This window comes from Pseudopipra pipra, chromosome 15, assembly GCF_036250125.1.
Source record: "Pseudopipra pipra isolate bDixPip1 chromosome 15, bDixPip1.hap1, whole genome shotgun sequence".
Classification (NCBI taxonomy): Eukaryota; Metazoa; Chordata; class Aves; order Passeriformes; family Pipridae; genus Pseudopipra; species Pseudopipra pipra.
Window position 1 is genome coordinate 10,870,668 of NC_087563.1, and position 11,486 is coordinate 10,882,153.

Sequence of the window (11,486 nt, forward strand, 5' to 3'; positions counted from 1 at the left end):
CACAGTGCCCCTCTGGCATCAGCCTGGCACAAACCCAGCACTTCATGCCAGGAGAGATGACTTCAAGCTGACTGAGCCCCCCAGGCAGATGGGCTGATGGCCACACAACACCATGACCTCTCTGGAACAGGTTTATTGCCAGACACTGAACACATCATCACCAAAGCAGCTGCCTGAGTCCCGCTCCAGCCCTGCTGCACCCTGTGAGCCCGCTCACAAGTCCGTGGTGGTGAAGGTGGTGTTGATGTACACTGCTTCGGTGGGCTCCTTCAGGTTCAGGGCAGCCACCAGCACCTCCTTGTCAGTGGGGTCTGTTGGCCGCACTTTGACCTGCTGCAGGAGGAGAGCATGGTCAGAGGGGATGGGGGACAGAGAGGGGGAAGAGGGACAGTTGGCCTTCCCAGGAGCTGAGGGCTGTCAGGGGGATGCAGAGAAAGGGACACAAGGGGTCCATGAGCCTGGAGGCCACAGCAGAGAGAAGGGGATGCAGGTTGCTCTTGTCAGGACTCCCTGCTGAGCACTGGCAGCTCTTTGCACACCTACCTTGACCTCAAAGTCATCATCCGCGGGTGCATTTACTGTGTTTTCATCCAGGGAATTCATGCTGTGGAGAGTGGAGGGTGGGGGTAGAAGAGGACCTAGGCACTGGAGAAGTTGGGGTGTAGGATGATGGCACTGTGGCCTTCGGGACTTGCCCACAGAGCTCACCTGGTCACAGAGATGGAGTCCTCATGGAAGCCCAGGTCGTGTGAGGGATCAAGTGGGTGGTTCAGTATGGGGTTGGCCCTGGTCAGGGATGGGTGGCAGGTGAGTGCTGTCCCATGGGGCTCTGGGGCTTTGAGGTCAGCCCAGGCCAGCTGTGTCCCCCCGGGCAGGGAGGGGTGTGACAGCGAGCCATGCAGGCTGCTGGGTGTGGGGACATGCCTGGGCTCTTCCCTCCTGCTACAGGGAGCCCCCCACTCACCCCTCAGCATTATACTGGTTAGTCCCAGGAATGCCGGCTCCCTGCTGTGCTGTGGCAGGATTGAACGTGGTGGCCACCTTCAGAGCCTTCATCGCACTCAGCTTCCTCTTGTAGCTGCAAAGCCCAGGGATGGGGTAGGTGAGAGGGGCAGGGGGGAGCTGAGCCATGGGATGGGGTGGGCAGGAGCAGGATGGAGGGTAGGGATGGGTCTGGGGGTGCTGGTGAGGATGGGGGTAGTGGGGGGAGGCAGGAGGAGGTGCAGGCAGTGCGGTACCTCCTGGTGGTGAGAACCAAGACGAGGGTCATGATGAGTATGAAGATGAGCAGGAATGCTGCCAACCCTGCGATGATGCCGATCAGCTCCGTCTCCCTGGTGGGGTTTGTCACCTCCCCGGGGCCCTGGCACAGAGCAGGGGTGAGGGCACAGTCCCAGGCAGTGGAGCCCCACTTCTAGCCCCACCTGGGGTTGGTGCCCTCTCCCCATGCCCCTTGCCCAGCCCCACTCACGATAACAGCAAGGCCCAGTTTCACCAGCTCAACCAAGCCCACTGGGTCGGACTGAATGAGTCTGCCAAGGAAAGCGGAGGGATGAGCAGCTGGGCTGGGCCAGGCATGTGGCAATGCCTGTGCACAGCCCCTGGCACTCACGCGATCAGCTGGTTGATATCCAGGGCAGTGCCATTGCTGTACACAAAGTACGCCTCCATCACTGACTTGCCTTCCGCCCTGCAGGATAACAGAGATGGGGGAGTGGGGTGCCAGGGTGCAGGGCATGGTGCCCTACCCCAGGGTGACCCCCCAAATGCCACCACAGTGTCTTTTTCCCCACCACCACTCACCTGGTGTCACGGGTGCTCTCCATGGTTCGGATTGCCACCACATAAACTGCTGCTTTGGTCACGCTGGTCAGGGCCCTAGGAACAGGAGACACAGGGGGAAGCTGGGCCAGGTGGCCTGATGTTCCACTTGCGGGCATTGGAAGCAGCTGGACCCCCTGCAGCCCCCTCCTCTGGTGGGAACCTGCCTGCCCCATCCCCTTCACAGTCCGTGAAGCTGGGAGACACAACCAGTGGGCCCTGGCCTGAATATCCATGAATATCCATGTTTCCCACTGCACAGCCGTGCACCCCCAGCCCCAGCCTGGCACCCCTTACAATTTGATACTTTCGGAGTTACTCTGGACTTCTTCCACCGTTGACAAGAACTGGAGGCGAACGCGGTAGGAATTGTCCACTGTGAAGATCTGTGTGTGGAGAGTGGGGGTGAGCGGGGCTGGGCAGGGCGCAGGGTGTCCCAGGGTGTGAGGGGGTGAACTCACATTCAGCACAGTCTGTGCTGAGTGCACCGGTGCCTCGCCGTCCCGAGCCTCCACCGTCACCTGGTACTGCCCCTTCAGTGATTCATCGAGGTTGCTGGCCACCCTGTGAGGACAGGGACATCGGCAATCCTGCTGGGCTGGTCCCTGCGATGGCACTGCCATCCTTCAAGCTCCATCCTGCCTCCATGTCCAGAGCAGGACCGCAGGATGGCTTTGTCCCCTTTCCGGCCTGTGCTGGCCCTGCAGCAGGCGGAGCTCAGCCACATCCCCCCACCCGAGCCCAGACCCATGGCCTCACTTGATGCTCCCAATGTAAACCCCCTGGTCGAGCACTGCGTCCACCATGAAGAGGTTTTCAAAGGGCCGGCTGACCCCGTTGTCCTCCAAGAGCACCACGCTGACAATTGAGAAGGTGATGGCTCCCCCCAGCCCCGAGTCAGCATCTGTGGCCTGCAGGGACAGAGTGTGGCAGGAGCATGGGTGGGAATGGCCACCACCTGCCCCCAGTGGGGATAGGTAAGCAAGGCTCAACTGACTGACTGACAGAGGCAGCTCCTCACCTTCACGGTAGCCACTTGCAGGCCCACAGGGGAGATTTCAGGAACAACCACTGCCAGGGACAGAGAGGGATGGTGCAGTCATGCTGGTGTGAAGCCAGACTTGCTGCAGACCCCATGCCCACACAGCCCCGGGGATCCAAGCACTCCCCAGTACCCTTGACCCCACAGCCTTCACGGAAAACACTGAGTAATCCCAGCCTGGTCCCTGCACCGCTCACAGCCCTGCTCCAGGCTGGGGGAAGGTCCTTGCTGCCAGTGAGTGTGGCAGAGCACGTGTGGGTGCAGTGAGTAGCCCATGGGATGAACCACCCCTGACTGCTCACCAAAGGTCTCTGAGATGGCCTGGAAGACCGGTGCGTTGTCATTCACATCAGCAATGAGGATCCTCAGGGTTTCTGCAAATGTCCCAAAAGCAGAGCCCCAATCACCAACAGCCCTGCAGCACCCTCCTCTGCTTTCCTCAGGAGCCCTTAACTCCCAGCAGGCTCAGGTTCCTGCAGCAGGAATCAAGAGAGCTGGGGACACCCTCCCCCATAACCAAACTGTCCAGCTCCTGTCCTTCTCCCCACAGCTTCTCCTGGGAGGTGGGAGAGGCAGGTCCCACCGCCAACCATTCCCAGTGGTGGTGGAAGGAGCAGAGAAGGGGGCCCTACCGTTCTGGCTGTAGCGGTTGCCCTTCTCAGTGTACAGGTCCTCAGCCCGCAGTGTGAGCAGGACTCTGTCACACACCTCGTAATCGATGTCCGAGCTGTTCACCAGCAGTGAGCCATTGGGTGCCAGCACAAACCAGTCCCTGCACACATCCCCAGCACTGCTGTCACCCTTGAAGCAGGTGACTGCCAGCCCCTCGAAGACCAGTGAGTGGTTGGTGTCTGGGTCGGAGGCGTTCAGCGTGTGGACCACACCCAGCTGCGTCCCGTTCTCGGACACGGTCACGTCCTGTAGTGAGTCTGGCAGGACGGTGGGGGACTCGTCATTGACGTCTAGGATGTGGACCACCACCGAGACGTTGGCCTTGTCTCCTACGTTGTCTGCAGCCGTGTTCTCTGCCACTACTTCCAAGGAGAAGAACTTCTGCTGCAAGGTGTCATAGTCCAGGGGCACGTCAGGGTCTACGGACAGATCACCGCTGTAGTTCCCTGGCCCCAGGCGGGATGAGCGGATCAAGAAGTTGCTGGAGCCACTGGTCCTCTCAAGTAGGAATGAAATGCGGGAATTGATCTCTGTCCGGTCGGCATCTGTGGCATTCACCTCACCCACGGAGGACCCTGAAGGTGGAGATACACACTCAGTGGGCAGCAGGCACTGACTCAGGGCCACTACTGGTCCCACAAGCCTGGCCATACAACTTTTACCTGGAGAGTCTTCAAAGACTGAGAACTCATAGGACTGGTTGAGGAACATGGGAACGTTGTCATTCAGGTCCTGCAGGAAAAAACCCTGGTTGTAGCCCTTTCAGGAAACATAGTTCCCCACAGCAGGCTGGGGACAGGAGTGTAGGCACCTGCCCACCCACAGGCAAGAGCTACACAAGCCCTCTACTGCCTCCCTGCATCAACTATTCACTCTTCCCGCACAGAAAGCCTGGGGACACAGTGCCTCTGCCCTGCCCATCCATCTCAGTTCCAAGCCCCAGCCTGCCCCAGCATGTCCCTGCTTGTGCCCAGGGCTCACCCCCACAGTGATGGTGACGTTCACTGAGGTGCTCTGCTGCGGCTCACCGTGGTCATACACCTCCACTGTTACCACCATCTGTCCCCGCTCATCTTCCACAGCCTCACGGTCCAGCGGCTCCTTGCTGTGCATCTCACCTGTGTCTGCATCGATGGTAAAGTTGTTGCTGAACGGTCCTGTCAAGATCCTGAAGCCCAATTCGCTGTTGGGGTTGCCAGGCTCATCGTTGTCAATGGCCTGAAAAGGTCACCGGTTGGAATGGGGTTCTTGGACACCTTGGAGACAGTCCCTCCTCTCCGACAGCCATGTCAGCCCCTCCACCTCTACTGATAAATACCTGGATCTGTGTACTGATGTTCTGCCCCTCTTCCACTGAGATGAAGTAGGAGCCAATGATAACGGGCGCATTGTCATTGATATCCAGCAAGGTGATCTCCAGCAACGTAGTGCCCACCTGGCCGCCCCCATCCCTGGCCTGGAGGGTGGCATAGTAGACAGAGCGAGTCTCCCGGTCCAGCAACTTCCCATCCTTCACCAGCAGTGTCCCAGTCATGTTGTCCACCGTGAAGATTTTAAGGCTATGGCATACACAGAGCCATCACCGGGGCTCAGGCCTGAAGCCCCCTCGCCAGGACGATGCCCCAGTCATGGTTGGCTGTGCCCTTACGTACATGTCGTCCGGGAGCAGCCGATAGGTGATCTGACCCCACACACCGCTGTCTGGATCGTAGGCCTAAAAGACAGAAGACTGACTGACCATTTGGTCAATCTGTTTCAGCTCCCAGAGGAGTGTTGAGTCTGAGACAACGACTGCTGGCAGCGAGCACCCCAAAAATGCGGCCCTGATAGGCAAGAGGTCCCACACCCTGTGTGCCTGCTGGCACTGACTCCTTCCTGTGTGCATGGAGAGACCAGTGCCCTCAGTGCAAGCTGCACTAGAATTGCCCAGGGCCCTGCTTTGGGGCTGTAAGCTGTGTCTGCTCCCTGCCCAGCTGCTGACCGTGATGGTTGAGATGATGGTGCCTTCAGGGCTGTGCTCCATCACGCTCAGGTTGTAGGTGCTCTGGGGGAACTCAGGGATGTGGTCATTGGTGTCAATAAGGTCAATGGTCACGGTGGCCGTGGAGCAGCAGTCTGTGGGGTTCCCCGTGTCATTAGCAATGATCTGCAGGATTGAGAAGGCACTGTGTCTCACATGGGTCCCCAAACATTACAGAGAGACCTGTCACACTCCAGTCCAGCTGCCCCGCACCAAACAAGCTGCCAGGGCAGAGCCATGTTCTGCTTTGACTCCTGAACCCTGCAGGAGAAGGGCTATGTCCACTCTGTGCCCTGGCATTTGCAGGGAGCAGAAACTGCCTCCATGACAAGCCAGACCTACAAGTCCCACCTGCACCACCATGACATGGCTTATCTCGTAGTCCACTAAGGATGGGTCGTGCACCAGGATCTGGACCTCCCCTGTGCCCACGATCATTTCAGGGGACACATCGAAGGCGCTGGCATTTGGACCCTGCAGGCTCAGCTTAAAACTGCTGTTGATGCCCTGCCAGGGAGAGACAGGAGTGAGGGTGGGTGGTGCAGCCAGGAAAGACACCTGCACCCTGGCCCAGCCCCATGGACAGAGTCCTACCTTATCTGGGTCATGGGCAACAATGCTGAGGTTGGACACAGGCAGCCTGGTGGAGGAGTGCTCTATAATGCTGCCTCTGAAGTTGTCCTGGACACTGGCAGAGAAGTTGCAGCTGGAGAGGGAGCAGTTGTAGAACTGGGGCTTGTTGTCATTGATATCAGTCACTGTGACTGTCACCAGGGTACTGGTCTGGGCCACCTTGCCGTAGATGTCCAGGTTCTTCTCACGTGCCTGGGCAAGAGGAGAGAGTGGGTTGAAGGGGCCCAGGGAAAGGATGGGTTTCCCCTTGCTGCCTCCTACTTACCGTGACGTTCAGCAGCACTTCCTCACTTGGCAGCTGCTCCCGGTCCAGGGGCTCACTCACAGTGATGGTGCCCGTTGTGGCATTGATAGCAAAGGGGACGCTGGAATCTAGGACAAGGGGACAGCAGCAACCAGTGGCAGCCACTCAGAAAGGCAGGCGTGGCCCTCTCTCTCTGACAGCAGGGCAGACTGGCAGCACCTGGGTGCCCAGAACCAGTCTCCTTGCTGCCTGACCACCCCTCCTGCCCATCCCACCTTGCCACTGCTCATCACTTCCCCATCCCATCATGCCCCATCACTCACTGGTGATGCTGTAGAAGATTTCATCATTCACCCCTGTGTCTCTGTCCAAGGCGGTGACGGCCAGCACAGTGGTGCCCTGTGGGGACATGGCCATCAGGGCAGGACCTATGTCATCTCCAGCTGCCCCCATGCCTGGTGGCCCAGACCAGAGGTCAGGGTGTCAGAGCCCCCAGGGAGGGCCAGGGGCAGAGACATGAGATTGGGGCAGGCAGGCTCCTGACCAGGGGGCAGTTCTCAGGCACAGAGCCTGAGTAGGGCTCGTTGAGGAACCGCGGGTCCAGGTTGGGCACGTCTTCAATGGTCAGGGACAGATAGGTGAAGCTCTGCTGGACGATCCAATTGTTGTGCAGCAATCCCCCGCCATCCTGGGGAGCAGAGCACCTGTAAGTCCCAAAGCCCCCTTACCTGGCAGCCCTATACCCCTGGCCCAGCTGGTCCCCACCTCGGCACGAATCTTGATCTGGTAGAAGGTGTTCTTGGCATAGTCCAGTGAACCATTGAGCACCACACTCCCATTGGGCAGGATGTAGAAGAGCTGGCGATTCTCCATGCTGTCTGGGATCACCTGGGCATGGGACATCACCCTGTGTCACTAAGGCAGGGAGCAGAGGTGTGCCAGCAGAGATGGGGGCTCAACCTCCATACTTCTGCCAGGCTTGACCCCCTACCACCTGGCTCATCCCCAGCCTGCAAATTCAGCACCTTGCACTGGTTGTCCAGTGGGTGTAGAGCCAGACATACAACCTGGTCCTAACCTGAGACCCTCCTGCTCCCCCAGGGACATGGGGCTGCCCTGGCTGGGTCCCCCAACACCTCAGCCCCAAGGGGGTGGCCCAGGAGTGGCTCAGCAGTGGGGTTTGGGTCTGGCATGCCCTACCCCACAGTGCACTGTGCTCACCTCCTCGATGCTGTAGCTGACTCTGGAGGCGTTCCCAGTGTCGCTGTCATTGGCAAACACGTTGTAGATGATGCTGTGCAGTGTTGAGTTCTGGGCACACAGGGAAGTGATGGTGGGAGAGCAGGGGAAGTGATGCTGGGCCCAGTCCCTGCCAGCCCTGCTCTGGGGTGCTCTGACCCAACAGGGCTGCAGGCACTGCCCAGTGCCGTGGGACACACACGGACAAGATGCTGCCCTTGTTCAAGCTGGGCAGAGGCTGGATCCCCCTGCCACCCTCCTTGGGGCTCCTTGGGAGCAGGGGCTGCACCCCAGTCCTGGAATTGCGGGACAGGGCCAGACTCAGCCCCACACCCCATCTGCACCCTGATCCAATGTCACCCTGTCCTGGGATGAGAGTCAGCTCGGGCACACCCTGATTGGAAGCTGCAAGGGCAGAGTCCCAGCCATGTGTCAGCGCCTCAGGGTGACACAGAAGCACCCACAGGGAATTGCCCCAGCATGGAGCACTCCCAGGTGCTGGCTGCACCATCGCCCCACGCCCAGGCACACCATCACCAAATGCCCAGGTGTGGGGTCACAGGGTTCCTGGTGCACTGTTACACCCAGGTGTGGGGTCACAGGGTTCCTGGTGCACTGTTACGCCCAGGTGTGGGGTCACACAGCTCCCAGCACACTGTTGTCCCAGTGCTGGCACACCCATCCCACAGGAGCCACCCAGCACCCCTGCCCTCCTGCCTGTGGGAGCCAGGAGGTCCCAGGAAGGTACCTCGGGGATGAAGGCGTTATACGGCACGTTCCAGAAGACCGGGGCATTGTCATTACGGTCCTCCACGATGATGGGGAGTATTTGGGAGACCTATCGGGTATCAGAGAGCACATAGGATGGGTATGGGAGATGGTGGCCAGCAGAGCTTCATGCAGTTCTGGCACCCTATGTCCACCCTGGCTCTGAAGCCAGCCAGCATCACCCACCCACTTCTAGTCCCCTTCCCACTGAGCCTTGTCCGTGGCCCTGTTGAGACCCTGTACCCTCCCACTGCAGACACTTAGCCCATGCCCCAGCACTTACCTCATTATTTACACCATCAGACACTGTGGCAGTGATGGTGAGCCTGGCCTGGAGCTGAGGGGACACAAGGCAGGACTCGGTCAGGGCCAGGTGAAGCTCAATCCCTGGATGGCTGAGCCCCAACCTCTGTGTGGGATGCTCCTCCCAGACAACTCTCCCCCCGGGAGCTGGGTTTCGGGGCCAGGGAGTGACACACGGTACTGCCATGAGCAGCTCTCCCACAGGATTCATGGCTCTGCCCTCTGTCCCCGTCACCCCAAACCCCCAGTCAGGCAGGGACATCTGTCCCATCTCTGCCCACACCTCGCGGTCCAGGTAATTCCTCAGCGTCACATTGCCTGAACTGGGATCGACAGAGAAGTAGAAGGAATCTGTCCCTCTGATTCCATAGGTGAGGATGTCGTCCTTGTCTAGGTCATAAGCCTTCAGCTGGAAAGCAAACTGGCCTGGGGGCACAGGCAGTGTCAGCTCCTGTCTGAGGAACCCCCCGGCCGCTCTTCCTGCAATCCAGGGCCTTCCTGAGACTGCCCCTACTCACCCAACTCCAGGTCCTCAGGCACGTAAACAAGGCTCATGTTGAAGATGGGGACTGTGTTGCCTGAAACTACAAGGAGTAGGAGCTCTGCCAGCAGCCCCACATCTGGCAGCACCTACTTATCTCCAGCCCCAGCTCCTGGCCATGGTTTGGGTCTCCAGGGAAGGCAGGGGAACCCACCACCCCTCATCTCCTTGTGCTCCTCCCACACCTCCAGACCACGCTTGTCTTCCAGCTGCAGCTCCCATGCTGGATGTTCTCCCCACTGCCCAGCCCTGCCCTGTCCCAGGGCAACAAAGTTACACTTGGTTCTCCAGTGGGGTGAACAGCTGTTTTGGGGTCCCAGCTGCTCTCAGGGAATTCAGAAGGAATGTTGGGGGCTGAAAGCAGCTCCATGACCTCCTACCCATCCATGCCAGATGCCAAGAAGAGTCCTTACCTGTTGCCAGGAGGAAGGGGAGCAGTACCAGCGAGTGCCATCCCATCCTGCCAGGAATCCTGTGGGCACACAACAGAGAACAAGAGGCTGAGGGCTGCCCCCCCAAATCCCTCCTGGGGAGCAGTCATTGGGGCAGGAGGGGTGTTGGTGTGGACAGTCCCTCTGCTGAGCTGGGCTGGTGACCAAGCACCAGGCTCCATCCCACACCCCTGGGCACAGGCTCCCTGGGGACATGGAACGGGGGCGCAGGATTGACCTCCAAGTACTGGGGACCGTGAGTGTGCCTGGGGACTCCAGGAGCCTCCTAGCTGGAGGCTCCATTGCTCACGCCCAATGTGGCTGCCCCAAGCAGTGCTGGGAGTTCGAGAGCAACCCGTGGCACCACTGTGGGGTCTCCCTCCTTGTGCCATGGGCTGTGGGCAGCCCCACAGCCAACAGACATGCCCTCCCCCCCCCCGCAATGGGCCGTGATGCCCGTAGGGGCTGGGGCTGTCATCCCTTACCTGTGGCCCCGTCGCTGGGGATGTTGCCTCTGCACTTGCATCCTGACGCCGCCAGACCTTTGCCTCCTGCAGTAAACACATTCGCCAATCATTAACTGCAATTAAGGGGTGAGAAATCCCTCTCTCATCTTCCTTATTCCTTGTGGTCATCCTGCCGTTCCCACTCAGCCCAGCCCCATGCTCAATCCCCATCACCAGCCCCCCAGGTCCCCATACTGGGTGATGTCCCTCAGGATTCAGACACCTCAACCTGTGCCCATGGGACTCTGGCTCCCAGAAGGGGTGCAGAGCCTGCAGGGATGCAGAGGGATCCCAAAGCACACCAGGAGACCAAAGAGAGGCTGGGGAAATGCCCTGCATGGCCATGTCCCTGGGGTGGGGACACCGGGGTCCCACTGGGACAAGGGGTGGGCACCAAACCTGTGGTGTGGCCACTGGGGCGGGTGCCTGGGGCCCTCTGCACCCCCCTGCCACCCACTCCCCTCCCCAGGGGCTTGGCCAAGCCTCCCTGACCTACTTCAGACCTGCTGGGGACAAGGACAGATTGTCCAGCTCTGCTCAGGCAGAAGAGGGCTGGGAGGTGGTGCGGGGGGGCACGGCCAGCCCTGGGCCTGCTGAACCCCTGCCTCCATGGCCCTGGGCCCCTTTACCCCTATTCCCTGGGGAACCCACAGGGTCTGGATGCTGAAGAAGCTCTGGGGTCGCCCCAGACACTCAGCCTGCTCTGAGGTCCCCATATCACCCCACACTGGGTCAGGGAGCCCTCAGAGAAGAGGCTACAGGGACCAGACTGTGACACCACCCCCAGCAAACCTCCCCAGAGCTGATCCAGCATTGTCTCAAGCCCTGCAAAGGCTGCCCCAGAACACCCTCACAGACTCCCCACCACCAGGGCTAGCCCAGGATGCCCCTTCTGAGACCCCCGGGGCTAGTGCTGGACACCCCTCTGAAAACCGGCCCTGGCTGCCCCGGGACACTTCTATATCTCCCAGGGCTGTCCCGGGACATCTACAACTTCCTGAAAGGAGATCATAGCCAGGTGGAGGGCGGCCTTTTCTCCGAGACAGCCAGCGACAGGATGAGAAGACATAGTCTCAAGCTACGCCAGGGAAGGTTTAGATTGGACACTGGGAGGAATTTTTCCACAGAAAGGGTGATTAGACATTGGAATGCGCTGCCCAGGGAGGTGGTAGAGTCACCATCCCTGGAGGTGTTCTAGGAATGACTGAATGTGGCACTCAGCGCCCTAGTCTACTTGACACGGTGGTGTTCGGTCATAGGTTGGAC

At 59.7% G+C, this 11,486-nt stretch overlaps 1 protein-coding gene across 3 annotated transcripts; it reads right to left on the reverse strand.

Moving 5' to 3' along the window:
• Window positions 1-118: 118 nt before the first annotated feature.
• Window positions 119-10,301, reverse strand: CDHR2 (cadherin related family member 2). 3 transcript variants are annotated; one of them, XM_064671849.1, is made up of 32 exons: window positions 10,200-10,301; window positions 9,697-9,755; window positions 9,261-9,326; window positions 9,026-9,168; window positions 8,723-8,776; window positions 8,420-8,509; window positions 7,654-7,743; window positions 7,198-7,320; window positions 6,977-7,120; window positions 6,756-6,831; window positions 6,454-6,560; window positions 6,150-6,380; window positions 5,907-6,062; window positions 5,517-5,681; window positions 5,188-5,249; window positions 4,854-5,094; window positions 4,517-4,753; window positions 4,198-4,267; window positions 3,496-4,110; window positions 3,166-3,237; window positions 2,843-2,892; window positions 2,581-2,732; window positions 2,283-2,385; window positions 2,119-2,207; window positions 1,804-1,878; window positions 1,613-1,690; window positions 1,472-1,532; window positions 1,239-1,363; window positions 965-1,078; window positions 709-786; window positions 544-604; window positions 119-330 (listed from the first exon to the last, which is right to left on the reverse strand). In XM_064671849.1, exons 1-32 carry the CDS (start codon window positions 10,289-10,291, stop codon window positions 214-216), a joined length of 3,996 nt encoding a protein of 1,331 aa, XP_064527919.1. In that variant the 5' UTR covers window positions 10,292-10,301; the 3' UTR covers window positions 119-213. The 3 variants fall into 3 exon arrangements, with proteins under 3 accessions (XP_064527919.1, XP_064527918.1, XP_064527920.1); XM_064671848.1 differs by having other exon boundaries at window positions 119-333; window positions 10,200-10,299; XM_064671850.1 differs by lacking the exons at window positions 119-330; window positions 544-604; window positions 709-786; ... (1 more) ...; window positions 1,239-1,363; window positions 1,472-1,532 and having other exon boundaries at window positions 1,613-1,677; window positions 1,794-1,878; window positions 10,200-10,300.
• Window positions 10,302-11,486: the final 1,185 nt, after the last annotated feature.